The 15667-nt window shown below is 42.5% G+C and overlaps 1 protein-coding gene across 2 annotated transcripts in view; it reads left to right on the forward strand.

Moving 5' to 3' along the window:
* znf827 (zinc finger protein 827) overlaps positions 1-12897 on the forward strand; it is a 63922-nt gene extending 51025 nt beyond the window's left edge. Inside the window, exons 10-15 of one of the 2 annotated variants that reach the window (XM_072384897.1) lie at positions 305-476; positions 1397-1563; positions 3868-4077; positions 5156-5333; positions 8032-8082; positions 8381-8592. In XM_072384897.1, the coding sequence (XP_072240998.1) occupies positions 305-476; positions 1397-1563; positions 3868-4077; positions 5156-5333; positions 8032-8080 (776 nt within the window). In that variant the 3' untranslated portion in view covers positions 8081-8082; positions 8381-8592. Of the gene's footprint in view, positions 1-304; positions 477-1396; positions 1564-3867; positions 4078-5155; positions 5334-8031; positions 8083-8380 lie in introns of both variants that reach the window. The other variant, XM_072384898.1, reaches the window with a different exon arrangement.
* The last annotated feature ends 2770 nt before the right edge of the window (positions 12898-15667 follow it).

Genomic DNA, 15667 nt, shown 5'->3' on the forward strand with positions numbered 1-15667 from the left:
CGCACACAAACACGGGGGGGGGGGGGGGGGGGGGTATGTTTACATGTTTTCACTGTCGAGTTGCATCTATGGAAATAATCTTGTGCTTCCCAGAAAAGTGCATTTTGTGTCAAATATCAAAAGTTTAGTTTTTTTTTCCTTCATCATCTGGGGATCTAATTGAACGTTGGGGCATTAAAGGCATTAAAAAATTAGATTTAAACGTGTTGTTACGCCTCAGGCACCGAGCACAACTTAACAAAACATCCTCCGAGGTAATGTTGACTGTAACCAGGCTCTTACGTCCGTGTGTGTTGTGTTGCAGAAGAGAGGAAGTACAAGTGTCACCTGTGTCCTTACGCAGCCAAGTGCAGGGCTAACCTCAATCAGCACCTGACCATCCACTCTGTCAAGCTGGTCAACACAGACGCCGAGCAGATCGTCAGCGCTGTTACAGCCGACTCTGCTGAGCGCAAGAACTGCCCTTACTACTACAGGTAGTGATTACAGAGCAAGCACAAGCAATACACCTACTCAAGATGTCACAAGCCAATAATAAGGTTTGGAACTGGAACTGGAACTCTTTGATTGACGCGCATCTGCAGCCTCGTGCCGTATTTAATCCCGGCACATTTTTGAAATCCTAATCTTACTGTGTTTTGTGTGTCAGTGACCCGTGTCCCCAAAGGAATAGTTAAACATTTCTGTAGATATTGTTTGCAGATGATGGATTAGATGAATTCCACTTTCATATCTGCCTTTTGAACTTGAAGCGACAGGAAGTTTATGTAAAGAGTGGGAGGTGGGTGGGAGGGGGCAGATTTCTCTAAAGGTAATAGAAAATGAGACTTTAAAGCTCACTAATTAACACTCTGTCTCATTTGCTAAAAACACTAAATATACAAAAAATGCTTTTGATTTCCCTGACTTGGGCTTGTTGACTTGCACGACTCCATGGATTGTGTATGAAACCCTGCAATGATTATAAGAGCCATTAGTGTTATTTAGATCTGCCAGTAGTTGAGGTTTTAAAAATGCGAGAGAAGCAGGCCGTCTCTTCCTGCCTCCTGTTCTTATGTGAAGCCAAACGAATCTCGTCCTGTGGCTTCATTGTTTTCAACTTACAGACTTGTTTTCACTCGTGTAACTCAAAGAAAGCGGCTATGTTTTTTCCAAAATGTTGCTTTATACTCTTATGTATACACTGTATATGTAAATTCATATATTTATAAGTCAAACCATCTCTTAATTACAAAATAAGTCTGTTTATCCAGTCGTCTCAGTCTTATTTAAAGAAATGTAGATGCACCATACCATGTGCCAATTTATCCAGGCAGAATGTAACATAAAAGCTGACAGTCTCCCTCCTCTTTTTCTCACTATCTTCCTTCCTTTTTCCTCTCTGTTCTCTGTCCAGCTGCCATGTGTGCGGTTTCCAGACGGAGCTGAATGCCCAGTTCGTCAGCCACATGTCGCTCCATGTGGACAAGGAGCAGTGGATGTTCTCACTCTGCTGCAGCGTCTGCGACTACGTCTGTATGGAGGAGAACGACATGAAGAGCCACATCAGTACTGGACATGCAGGTAGAGGTGGCTTGCTTTTGTTGAGCTCTCTAATACGTGCTATTAACCTGTCAGTTGTCCTGAGCGGTACCGCGGTTTATAAACACAACTCCCTCAAGCTGTCTTAAAACATGAAATTAGGCCATTTATTCTACAATTTCTTGTAATTGGATAACAGGATCAGAATCAGTTGATTCTCTCATGATTTCAGCTTTCGTACAACCTTCTCATTCCTTTTGTTCCTGAAGCTGGAAAAAGTGCACGATTTGATTTCTCCAAAATGATTTATGGAGTTATTTTGAAAATTACTCGCACATGTAAGAGTGGGCGGTAGCTCACACGCTGCGGTTCTTGTTCGTGGCTCGGAATAGAAATGCAGTGCAATGTTTGGACAGCACCATATTTTCTGTTGTTTTCATTCTGCACACCAACACATGGAGCTTAAATTTAACCTGTCGGGTTAAACGGCTGACTTTTAGGTCCAAGGGGTCGGAAACATTGCAGGGCTGCATTTCTTTTACTTATGGTTTGCAAGCATAAACTAAGTAAACGACTCAAAGTGAACATGAGAGCTTTGAAGAGATTCCAACATTTCAACTGCTTCTACCATAAAGCATTTTTATGTTTCATTGTGGACAACAAATAATGATCAGCTGTAATTGTTTTGGTGCTTGGAACCATATAAATCATCATAGTTCAGTTTCATTTCAAATCTGTTATATTGAAGGCATGGAGTGATCTTTTCCTAAATATATATGGTCTGGACTTAGCATGGACTGTTTAAAGCAAATCCATAACGTGACACTTTAGTAACACACAGTCAAAGATGAGTTCAGAGGAGCCGAGGTAAGACGAGCAGCAGGACTGCGTTTCACAAACAATCCTCCTCTAATCGACTGTCTTTAGACTTTTAGAGCTGCTGGTCTGAAGCCCTGCTGGTCGATATGAGTGTTTTTGTCTAAAACAGCTTTGTCTAGTTTCTTGCTGACGTTTTGCTCTTCCACTGAACCGCACATTTGTTAGTTTTTGCTTTGTGTCGAGTATGTGGGTGGGTGGGTGGGTTTGTCCGGCCCAGACAGCCAGGGGTCTTTCATAGGCCACAGTGGCCTTGTTTATCTGAGAAGGTTGGCCCTTATCGTGCCTGAGGGGGGGAAAAAAAATCAATAGGCCTTGGGTCCTTCAGAGACGAGCTGGGTTTACGATGCCACTGTGGCCATCTTTTAAGTCTCCCAGCCTGGTGTGGCATTTATCTCTGTCTCAGACAAGATGGACACCACCACCAAATGCACAAATGTAGAGGATTGTGGCTTCTAGTCACCTAAAACTCCACAAACACACCCTTAGCCTTCACTTTGAGGGTTTCAATTATTTGTCAGGGTTAAACCCAGTTTGGTGGGGTGGAAAATGCATATATGATTAGATTGGTACAGTTCCATCAGTTATACTGGAGGCCGGATGACCTGTGTGGACACACCAAGGTAAAAGATTTCAGCAGGTTTAAGCAAACTGTAACGAGCATAGCTTCTTTGTTAAAAAGTGTTGTGTTTTTTTTGTTTTTTAATTAAGTCCCACTTTAAAGCGGTGTCATTAGTTTTGCTTCCTTTGCTTTGACATTAGCCTTTGGGATGGGTCTAAGAGAAGGGAAGGAGACGATAAACTCTGCTGCAAAGGAGCTAGCAGGTTTGTGCAGAGACCACGCTGCGTGCGACTCTGGCGTATTTTCATTTCTTTTTCCTCCGTTGGAGAACGATTTCCCTGTTGTTAAAAAGCGCACGCGCTTGCATGTGTACGTCGCTGAACGTCTTTCAGCTGTTTGTGTGCCTCTGTTTGAGAAGATAGGTCAACCATTTCAGGACTCATGCAGGGCTTTCTCCCTCTGTTCCCTCCCCTCTGAGTGAATGCCCTTTGTTGAGCCCTGAGATGCTCCCGCCATCTTAGCTCCTTCAGCCATGACCCGTGCTCCTTGGTGCTCCATCCTGCCCCCCTCCCCTTCTTATTCCCTCTCTCTTCGCTGTAAATTGTGGACTTAGAAAAGGGGATCAATAAAAGCACACTGCATCTCGATTGGGCTGGCAGCAGGGCCTGAGTCGAAGCTGCCTTTCTCTTTTTTCTATTTTCCGCTTGTCAGTCTGTGTGTGAATGTAGAGAACATTGGGAGGTGTCAGAAACAGATTGTCTGCACAATGCACAGCCCACAGTTTGTGCAAAAAGTATCCATGCCCATGTTTTTCTTTAGAATTGATGCTGGAACAAATTCCACTCGTTACTAGTTGTTTTTTATTCATGTCGATGATCATTTCTTGCTTTCTGTCATCTTGTGTCCAGCTCTGAACTCAAGAAGTCCCCTCAGCGAGACCAAGAGCACCTCATCATCGCTATCAGCCCTCAGCGATTCACTCAACAGCTCCGAGGGCGGAGACCTCACCCACGGTAACGAAGAACTCAAGAGCCTGCTAGCCCCACCCTCCTCCGCAGGCAGCCAGGCCAGCTCCGGAAGTCACTCAGGATCAGGAACTGAGGACAAGTCCGACAAAGGCAAGAACTGTGGCCAACCAGAGGCACTTAACCGTTAACCAAGTCAATACAGCAAGCAATATTTACGCTCACATAAGCCACAGTCAAAGCTGTAAAATGTCTTTACTTATTTATCACAATTTGTCCTTTTTAAATCTTTAAAATTAATTTGATCAGCATCGTGAGGACTGAGGTGAGCTTTTATCAGCCTTGAATTACAGCAATTAAAGCAGACAGAATGCTTTTTAAGCTCACCGTGTCATTTTCAGACCAGTTAAGAAAGCACAGAGGTAAAAAAAAATCTCAGTCAGAATATCCTGTGTTATTCCTCAAAGTAAGCAGCTGATTGGAAACACACTTTTTTTTCTTCTAAACTGTAATGAAACTTTAAAGTTTCCTGTCAGGAACCTGCTCGCTGGGTTCAATATGAGGCATTAGATAGATACTTTATGATTCTGTTCTTCAAAAGCCGTATGCACATGATTCCAGGATAGTTGCATAACGCTGCATAGGAGTTCAACAGGGACATCGTTACGTGTTAGCTTCGTTCACTGAGTTATATTTGGCCCAATCCAGGCTGTTCTTAGTCATGTTTCTGCTTTCTTTAAGTATCTTAACATATTTAACAACTGAAGATTAGTTTACGAGACACAAGGGGTGCTTTTCAGCCAGTTATTGGAATTGTATAATGTTGTTTGAGGCTGCCGTGGGATTGTCTACAGTCTGAGAAAAACAAACTTCCATGATGTTATTGGGGTTATTTCGGCTTGAGCTTAGACACTACAAATAACTAACTTAAAGTTTTTGTTAGAAACTGGAGTGTGAAGTTGTTGTCAACGTGGTCATTTCCCAGTCAGGAGGACCTAAGAAAATATCAGGATTTATTGTGGGATTTGCAGGATCTTGTGTTATTAGAGCTTGAGCCCCGGTGTGGACTGAAGTCCAGATATCTCAGGCTCTGCTCTTTTTGTCAGGAAGTAGGTGGGCTTCTTCTGAGATTTTCTGTCCAGCTGAGTCTCAAATCGCTTAAGACATCCAGAGACCGATGAGCCCGGTTTTAACTCGTGCGTTTCCTCTTTTCCCCTCACTCTCTCTCCAGGTTTTGAGTGTGTCTTCTGCAATTTTGTGTGCAAGACGCGCAGCATGTACGAACGGCACCTCCAGATCCACCTCATCACTCGAATGTTTGAGTGCGACGTTTGCCACAAATTTCTCAAGACGCCCGAGCAGCTGCTGGAGCACAAGAAGTGCCACACCATCCCCTCCGGAGGGCTCAAGTAAGGAAAGCAAGTACAGACAGAGGTTCCTAACTACACCAGTCCTTCCCCTCCCTCACCCTTTCAATTCACTGCACACATTCACAGACCTACATCAGGGGTGTGCTAGCTTGATTATTTAAATTTCACCTACTTTTGAAAACTGAAGATCGAGCTGAAAACTTGTCCTTTGAACGAATGCTGGAGGTAGAGGGGGTGCATAATTGTATAAACACCAAGTTAGTTGACACAATTACTGTCATTACTTACTAAATAGAACAGCACATAGATGACACACCCTCTGCAGAGACCAATAACCTACTTTGTCATTTAGAAATCGAAATTAAAAGGCCTCCTCTTTTTTCTTTTTTTTTTTAACACGTCAGACCAACGGCTCCGATCACATAAAACTAAGAACTTATGGTAACAGCCACACAGAAGACACCTGTAAACTTGGATTTATTGGACAGATGAGCACAGATGCACGCTCAATTTGAAGATTATTTTAGCCATGTGGCTTTAATCAGTTAACCTCACTTTTATGTTCGTTACCTGGTGCCAACAAATTAAATGAAACAAGCTGTAGTTTTGCTGCTCGACAGCTTCTCTTGGCAGGTCTGACTTATTAGGCAGTGGTCTGTGGGTCTGCAGTGGCTGTTCTGAACAGAAGGGAGAGTGGAAAGGAGATGGAAATGGACTTCCCCTCGGGGTCTGTTGTTTCTCTGCCCACAGCTAACAGACATGCCAAAGAAAAATATCAGAGGAAAACTGCATTCCAGAAAGCCACTCCCCCCCCCCCGTTCAAAAGCAGACACTTATGATATTATAATCTACAGCTGATTATATAAAATCTGTTAGCACAACCCTGGTACCCTCACATCTGCATCATAACAAAACACAGTCAATTTATATGCATATTTGCAGAAACTATATATTGCGTTGAGGGTGATTACACACACAATTTATTCATTTTTGAAAACAAATACATGCAAATTGGATATATATTTTATTTTAATATATTCTGATAAGGCAGCTTTGTTTCGTAAATATAAATCTAGCTCTAGTCTCCTCACACGCCTCCCTCTCCCATCTCCATATTCCAGTCCCGAAGGAGCCTTTGTTGTACTGTGACACATTTTTGTACCATTTCAGGCCTGTCGAGCTAACACAGACTCATCTTGACGGTGGTTTGGTTTTAACTTGATCATACAAATATTACTTAAACGCACCTTGCGGAGAATTTAAAAAAAAACCAAAAAAAAAAAAACCTCAAGACGTGGGAATATATGTGGAAAATTTAGAAAGTCTGCAGTCGACAAACTGCAGAGATATTTTGGAAAATTTCATTTCAAGTAACACAAGCCATGTTTTTGTTTTTACGCCGTTCACATAACTCCAGTCTGTGCATGTGCAGAACCATCGAATATCATTACGATTACCACCTCATCATGTCATAAACACAAAACAAACTGTGTTACATATAGCTTTCTATGTAGCCATCAGTGGAGTTAGCATGTTCTCAACTCGTATAAATGTCTGGGATTGGTAGCATTTCACTGAATGATAGCAGGAAGCTGCCAACAAAGTTACACCGACTTCTGTCATGCAGAAAACCCGCAGATAAATGATAACAGCGAACACAAACACAAGAAGCCCCTTCGTGGCTCAAAGATCCTCACACAGCATCTTGGTTTTAGCGTAGCGTGGGTGAATAAATGTGAAGGAGTTTTTAAATGTTTCTTCTGTCTGGTGTAAATGTTTTTGAAGGCAGGTGGATTCTTAAGAGAACAAGTCGGGTCGTGTATGCTGTAGATTAATTTCCCTCAATGGAGGAAAAGAGAGGAACTACGCTGCTTTGATGTTTTTATTTTGAAATTGAACTGCTTCGCTGCACTGCCGCTTTTATGCCATGTGGGTTGTACTTCAAATTCTGCCAGCTGTACACTGGGGCCGGGTGGTATACCAACTTTTTAAAGTCATATCTATCCAATCAGACAAACCCTTTTTTTTCCGATTTGAGGTGACGTTGTCTGTTTTCCCTGTGAAGCCGCGCCAACATATTTCTCCTCGCTCGTAGCGTAGCCCCTTCTTTCTTTCTGTGTTTGTCAGAAACAAGGTGAGCTGCAGATGTAGTTACTTCTCTTCATTGTTGCCGACTGAAAGACCCTGTTTGTCTTTAAAAAAGAAAAAGAAAAGTTAGCCTATTTTGACCATGATTAAATTCTCTCAAGGGGAGTCTCTATTCTTCCCTCACCTTTCAGCAGAGTACGTACAACGTATTTTCAACCAAAGTACAACTTAAATACAACAAGTACAACACAGACTTTGTTAACAAATGTTAACAGCTGGCACTGGTTAACGGTTGACAATTGACAGAATGCTTACTGGTCTATACTACTGTAATCAATCAAAATAAGTGAATATTTATTTAAAAAAAAAAGAATACCAATAAATACCATGTACTGCCAGTCTGTCTGAAAACACCAAGCTTTTATCTTTTTTGGTCATATCACTCAGCCCTAGTTCTCGCAGTCTTTGAATTGACCTGATTTATCTATCCTGTCCAAAGCAGGCAGAACCTAAACAGGTGCAGACAGATGTGTACATGTATATGCACATGAGCAATGTGAAGTGTTTCTCTATGTGTATAGGAGTGTGTAGAGAGGTAGAGAGGGCCTTGAACATTTCGAGGTTTTTCTGAGGTGATTCTGTTCTGCAGGGTTTGTGAAGCGCTTTGGGGCCCAGAGCAGATGAAAGGTGCTATTTAAATGTAAGTGCCACTCATTCCTTCATTTCCCTTCATGTCTTTTCTTCAGCCTGTCACCCTCCCCGACACACACATATACCTGATCACCTCAATTCTTCCACCATTAAACTGCCTCACATACCGCCTTGAGCACACGAAGCTGTACATTATACACAGTTTTCCTTTATCTGTCCTCCTCTTCATCATTTTGTGTTGATGTCAAGGTGTGTTACATGGTTGTGAACGTACTTTCCTTTCAACTGTCCTCTGCTTGTGTGTGTCGTGTCCTCCCTCCTTCCTTCCCCTCTGTTGCATTAACCAGGTGCCCTTTTTGCATCTACTCCACCAATCGTCCAGCGGCCATGGAGTGCCACCTGAAGACGCACTGTAAGATGGAGTACCGCTGCCGCATCTGCCAGGGACTGTGGCCCGACCAGGCCTCATTGGAGGCCCACATGCGGGGGCACCGCTTGGGCAACCACTACAAGTGTGAGCAGTGTGGCTACCTGTCCAAAACGGCCAATAAGCTGATCGAGCATGTGCGTGTGCACACGGGCGAGCGTCCCTTCCACTGTGACCGCTGCTCTTATAGCTGCAAGCGCAAGGACAACCTCAACCTGCACAAGAAGCTGAAGCATGCGCCACGCCAGACTTTCGGCTGCCAAGAGTGCCCTTTTACCACCACACACCCCTTCGTCTTCAGCCGTCACGTCAAGAAACACCAGAGTGGAGAAACGGGGGTGCTGGACGGAGGTTTAGGAGGAGGAGAAGAGGAGGAAGACGAGGAGGCAGGAGGAGAGGAGCTGCAGATAAGGGGAGCATCACCGGGGCGTTCGCCATTTCAGAAGAGCCAGGAGGGCTTCTTGTTCGGTGGAGGAGGTAGCAGTGGGGGGAGTGGGAGTAACAGCCCCCTCATGAGTCTAACAGCGTCTCAGGCGCTCCAGTCCGTGGCTCTGTCACTCACGCTGGGCAAGTCCCACCAGTTTGACCCCACCGGCCCTCTGCACAGCACGGCTGGCACCAACGGCAGCGACACCACCAGAAACTGCTGCAGCAGCAGCCCCTCCCTCTTCCCCCCCTCCTCCCGCCACATGTTGGAGCAGTACAAGAGTTGCGACCGGGCCCACCTGATCCCCCTCACCACCCTGTTCACCCACAACAGCCGCTTCACATTCCACTCACACCTCCACTCCAGATGGCGGCCAACCACATCTCCTCTCCTCTTCTTCTCCAACTCAGCATCCCCCTCTTTCTCGTCCTCCTCGCCCTCCTCCCACAAACACTCCTTCCTGGCCTACCTTGGACTGATGGAGAGGGCCAAAACTGTCTGACCTCGCCCACCTCCTCTCCTCCACCTCCCCGCTCTCTCCGCTCACTCCTGGACGGTGGCGTTAAATGACACTCGACCACCGCAGTGGGAGCAACGTCTTTTCCAATCAGACCAGCAAAATAAGCTGGACCAGAAAAACATATTAAAGAAAAGGTTAAAAAAAAAAAAAAAAACATTTATAAGAGAAAAACGCTGTACATGCTAAAAGGCATTTATATCAAAAAGCTGCTTTTCTTATCAGTTCTATCAATTGAATTATTACTACTTCAAGTACTACACTCTATTACCTTTTTTTTTTTTTTTTTTTTCTCTCTTTTTAAGCATCTGAATGACCTGGACCCTGTCGCTTTATCTGATGAAACTAACGTATCTCGGTTTTATAGATATTTTCTTCAGTCGTTTGACAAGATAAAAAAAAAAAAACAAACAAACAAAAAAAGTTGAAAAAGACTAAACGAACCTTGCAAGTGCTATAATTTAGTGCATTTTTGTCCCCTTGCTCTTATGCATTGAGATAGCATGCCTGTTTCTGTGTTTCAGCTAGCTTTGACGTCATTAGGAAGCTGAATTGGAGATATCCTGAAGTGTTAGCGGTGCAATGTGGACAGAACCAATGAAACGGAACGATTTTCATTGAAAAAAGGCCCGTTTCCAAAGCAACGCCTCAGACCACGCACTTACTTATTTATCAACCTTGTACATAGTTTTGTAGCCTTCCCTCCTCCCATCGGTTTGACTTCTGTTCTTTTTTTTGTTTTTTTGTATAATGGTGAAACCGTGTTGTGCGTCTCTGCTGACTGATCTCACTTCTGTCTCAGAATCAATGTAATATTAATGGTTTATTAGATCGCTCTAATAGATTTGTTCTTTGTTTTTTTTGTTTTTTTGAAGCTCACAAAATAAGCTGTGATATTGTAAATATCCGAATCTGACCTATCATTTGAGGGTATAAAACGATATAAATGCAAAGTATCGCCCATGCATTTGCACTCACAGGTGAATAAGCAGACGGATCTTGTAAAGCAGGGTTCCCTTTTTTTTTCTATTTTTCCCCCCAGCAGAACGATTTTATACCGACAAAACTCTTGTGGGATGAGGGAGGGCACCTAAGACTGCCCCCCCCCCTCCCCAAAAAAAATAAATTGAGCTCCCTCCAAGAGATAATGGCGGTGAAGCATTTGACACCCCCCAAAGGGTCTGGTCTGGTTATGTTTGGGGGACCCTTGTTCTACACAACCAATGTGTGACCATAAGGACACACGTATTCATTATTTCTGAGACCAGGTTGAAATTAGCACAGCATTATATGCAGAACTGTGTATCACACACCCATACTTAGGAGAGCTATATGAGATAACTGTTGTGTGGAGGTGACCTGCTCTGGGTTAGCGAGCTACCCACAGCCAGGGTGACCACAGGCCGATTCAATGGTGCTTTTTGGAGCTTTTTGTAATTTTTGTGTACAAAAAAAAAGAAGAAAAAATGTTCCAAAATGACTTGAATGAATGTATTTTTGTTGATGTACATGGAAAAAGAAGCGGCGCAGGAGTGCGAACGGTGGGGGTGCGTCTTCTGTGCCGTTTAAAGACGGGAAAAGTCGGTGTGTTTTGGTGGCCTTTCTGTGTCTTTTCCTTTTTGGATTTGTTTTTGTCTTTCACTTGTTTTTATTTGGACTTTTTTACTGAGCCTTTTACATCCTATTAAACATTTTCTACTAACATTCATGGAGAGCCCATGGTGAGAAAAAAGCTCCTGCAGGTGCAATGAAGAAGCAAGGCCGTGCGTTGGTGCAGCTTTGTGTTCGACGGCACCGGCTTCTGTTCGGCTGGCAGACACGGTACTGTGTGTGTTGTTGTTTTTTTTTTGTTTCCCCCTCCCTCCTTCCTTCTGTCAACCTTTTTAAGTTTTAATTGCACTTATCGGTGGTTACTCTTCAAGCCAAAAGCACTTAATCCTTTTGTTTTCCTCTTTTTTTTATTTGATTTGTTTTAAAGTGCAAACTCAAATCCACCAACTTAGCGAAATATCTTGCTGGAAATGACTTAATCAACACCCAGTAGTTTCTAGTAATGCCTGGTGGTGCAGGAGGGTCTGCCTCTGTGAAATCGGAGAAAGTAATTGAACACAAATTGCATGAATTAGACAGTAGAGGTCAAGCCCCCCCCCCCTCCTGGGAACTAAAGGTCCCAGGCTAAATTGTTTTAGCCAATTTTGCACAGTGCTGCACTTTGATTATGAGAATATGTATTTATCCTGTAAGAAGCTCAAACAAAAGAAAAAAGAAGAAGTTTGTTTTGCAAGATGAGGCAGCGTAGTTCAAGTATTTCATTTTGAAAAAGCTTTACTTGTAATCGATTGCGCTTGTGTTCCTAAGTGGTCTTCAAGCCAAAATCCCTTCTTTGTAATGGTGTTTTTTTTTTTTTTTTAGATTTTTCCTTATCGCTTCCAGTTGTTTATGTTTTACTGATGCATTTTTAAATACTGTTGTTGGTTTTCTTTTGTTTTTGTTTTTTTCTCGTCAAATCAAGTCAGGAACATGTTTCTTGGACAGAGATCATGAATTGTTAAGACCAAATTGTGACTCGCCACAGGATGCGATGTTAGGATTGAATCCGTCACGTCCTGCTCTGGAGCAATGCCTCGATTGTCTTCTCCCCTCGACGTCGCTGTTTGTTTAATCCTTTTTTTGCTCTGTCAACTCCAGCATGCTGTTTCTGGAAAGAAAGGAGCATCCCTCCCAACACGCGCACACACACACACACGCACTCTCTCCTTGTACTATCGATGTTATCTTTTATACTCTAGTGCCACTTGGTGGAAGGAAACCACCTGAGACTTCTGAGAATGAGTCAAACTAATTATCAGGGTCCAGTAGAAGACAAAAGATAGAGAGCAAAAGAATGTGTCCACCCTTGACACCTTTTTCAAATGTCTGCCTTTTAAATACATCGTAATCATGAATGGCTGCACTTCTTTACCCCCCCTTAGTTTGAGTGTAATGTTTTATTAAAACAGGTAACAGGGCTCTATCCGTTAGACAACCAGTATTCTTGAGCACTTACCCAGTTTGTTTTTTGCCCAGCTGTACGCAGCACACTGACCTTTAAGCTTGACTACCTTTACAGCACTTCAGAGTATGCATGACATTGTCCTCGCTGGTCCTTTAGCACTTATTTGTGTTCAAAACTAACTCCCCTGGTTAGCATTTATTTAGCACCACACTGCACTGTCTACAATCAGTTAGCTTTATGTTTGGCTGTATTTCATGATTAGAAAAAGGCTCAACTATCTTAACTTTTGGCACTTGGTAAAGATTGGTATGTGCTGTACAAAGCTTTTTTTTATTACTCCATTGTTAAGGCTGTACAGGGTTGTGACGATAACTGGTAAATAGATCATTTGTACTTTTTTGGTTTTGTATTTGTTTTCTTTGTTTGGCATTATTTTATGTTCAACTTGCCAGATCTAAATGTAACAGGATTTGAAAGTAAAGCTTACATCAGATATTATATCAGTCGTCTGTCTTTTCTTCTGTCTTCGTTGGATGGATGATGTATTTCACATGTTCCCGATACGTAAACCCATATTGCTGCTTTTATTTTTGCAGCAGGTAATATGCAGCATTATGACCACTGGCAGGGGCAGCGAAAAACATGGAAGCAGTGGCTGGGATATATCAGGAAGCAAGTGAGCATCCTGTGCTTGAAGTTGATGTATTAGAAGAAGAAAAAATGAGCAAGTGTGAGGATTTGAGTTTTTGCCAAAGGCCAAGTTGTGATAGTTCGACAGCTGGGTCATAGCATCTCCACTACCGCGGCTCTTTTGGGATGTTACAGGTCTGGAGTGGACTGAGCAAGAAAAACTGATGAACTCGTGACAGGGTCATGGACGGCAGAGTCTTAGTGATGCACGAGGGGTTGTTCAGTCCAAAAGAAGACGAACTGTAGCTCAGATTTGTGAAGAAGTCAATACTGGCTCTTAAAGGAAAGTGTCAGAACACAAACTATATTGCAGTTTGTTGCACATGGGGCTGTGAAGCCACAGTCTGGCTGATCCGTGTCCACTGCCAAAATGCCCAGGCATCTGAATACTAAAACTGAACCACGGAGCAATGAAAGGGTGATCAATCACATTTTCCTTTACGTCATTTGGGTGTCCCTTAGCTGAAGAAGATGTAGCCCCGGGATGCACCAACCTATGATGGTACCGTGCAGCTGGATGACTACTTACAGCAACCTATGAAATAAAGGAAAACCGAAACAAAGGCATAAACATTTCTTGACAATCAATTAAGTTCCACATTTTATTGCCACCTGTTATTTGGAAACACCTCAGGTACGGATGAGACACAGCAGGTACGTGTCAACTGGTTGTTTTTTTGTTCTTGACCCTAGGAATTAATTCCAATAATCAGTTACTAGTTGCAGTTCTGAGTCCTACTTCTGCAGCCTTTCTGTGTGGTGGGAGTGGCTCCCTGTGTCTCGCCTTATAGCAGCTGATGCCACTTTTCTTCTTTTTTAACACCACGAAAACTGCGATAATACAAAACTGTTCACCGAACATCCGTGACACACATTTATCTGGTAAAATGTCAAAGGTGACATGATCCAGGCAAACGCGAAACAACAGACTGTTTCAAATCTCTACCTCGGCAGCACAAACACACTCTCAGCTTTCCAGTTTTATTCTCATTTACAGGCGAAAATTACCTATTTTGTCTGCCTCCCCCCACCCTGTATTTTCTGTTTTTTTTCTGGTTTATGGAGCGATACAAAGAGATATTCGAAACCCTGCTCGAAACACCTTTGACTCTCACATATTTAAGCAAATATGTGAATATCGGCACATTTTAACTGGACATAATACATACTTGTATATTCAAAGATAGAAAGTCAGGCAAATCTGGTATCCCGGTTAGTAAGAGGGTTGACCAACATATTCATTTGTGAAGTGTTGTGACGATCAGTTTTACCTTTAAAGTAATTATGTGCCAGAAAATAAGACTGGATCTGTCTCAGAGTTAAATTAACTGCCCTTTTTCTGAGTCTGAACAGGACAGAACGTCTCTATAAGCTGTCAGAGATGGAGAAACCTGGCTGAAAGCACGAGAAGAAGCCATTAAGAGGATGCTTGGTTAAGAATTTAATCAGGAGAGCTAAAAAATGGGGAAAAAACATGAAAGATGACATTATGAGCAATCATAAAGCATCAAGCATGAATCTACACTTAAAAACTAATATTTTCAATTGTAACATTGTGATAAAAGTCATTTCGGCAGTCATTACAGTAAGAGCATGGGATTATTATTAAAGTATAATCCATGTGAAAGTTGGGTTAAAGGTGCAGTTTGTAGAATTTAGTGAACTTAAAAAAAATTTTAAAAAAAGGTCTTGTTTTTATTGATATTGAAGCCACTTCCATCATGGTGTGCACTATATTTGGGCTTTCATACCGACTCAAAATGGACTGTAGAACACAACAATGGACACTGCCAACAGTTCATTCATGTGAACACGTTCCTCACACGTCATCCCATCATAAAGTAACCGCATATGAACTACTATTCATTAGACCCTTAAATGACTGGACTGTTTTCTACAACATTTATGCCTCATACGCAAGTGCTGTGCGTAAGCAGGTCCATGTGCAAAATATACCGTTGGAAAGGTGAGACTCTTGCGATTCAATCGATGCAAAGGATTTTACAATGAGGAAACAATCAAAGCAAAACTGACGAATTGGAGGTAACTGGAGCTCCCAGTAATCTGCGCTGACAGTCAGATTTCACACACTTTTGTGTTTTCTGCTAAGGTCCAAAAAACTAAACAGTGTCTCGACATCCCATCTCAAAACACTTGGTGTGTTTTGTTTTTTTTTAATTAATCCCTGCTGAGTTTCTCAGATGTGCAACAGAGCTACACAACATAACTTTTATTGTCTTTTCTTTATTTCTTGGTTACAGCAGTTGAACATAACTCACCTGTGAAACTGAGGCCAGCAAACTACCAGCTAATAATCCCATGGCTGAAAACTCTAGACTGTGTTTAGTCTGTGATGTATGTTTCGTGTCTGTTATTGAGACGTTTCCACACCTCCATTATACAACAACGCATCCGGTTTACACTATTTTTTTTTTCCTTTTTAAACAAATTTTTCAAATTGTTTATAACATTCTCACGTACTGCCTGAAATTCCAAATGCCAGAAAAGTTGCCGTCTCCCAAAAAGGTGACCATAAGTGTGACAACAAACTGTAGCTGTTTGGTATGATGGAAAGCTC

Source organism: Leuresthes tenuis, unplaced genomic scaffold (genome assembly GCF_036924035.1).
Source record: "Leuresthes tenuis unplaced genomic scaffold, fLeuTen1.0.hap1 SCAF_4, whole genome shotgun sequence".
Classification (NCBI taxonomy): domain Eukaryota; kingdom Metazoa; phylum Chordata; class Actinopteri; order Atheriniformes; family Atherinopsidae; genus Leuresthes; species Leuresthes tenuis.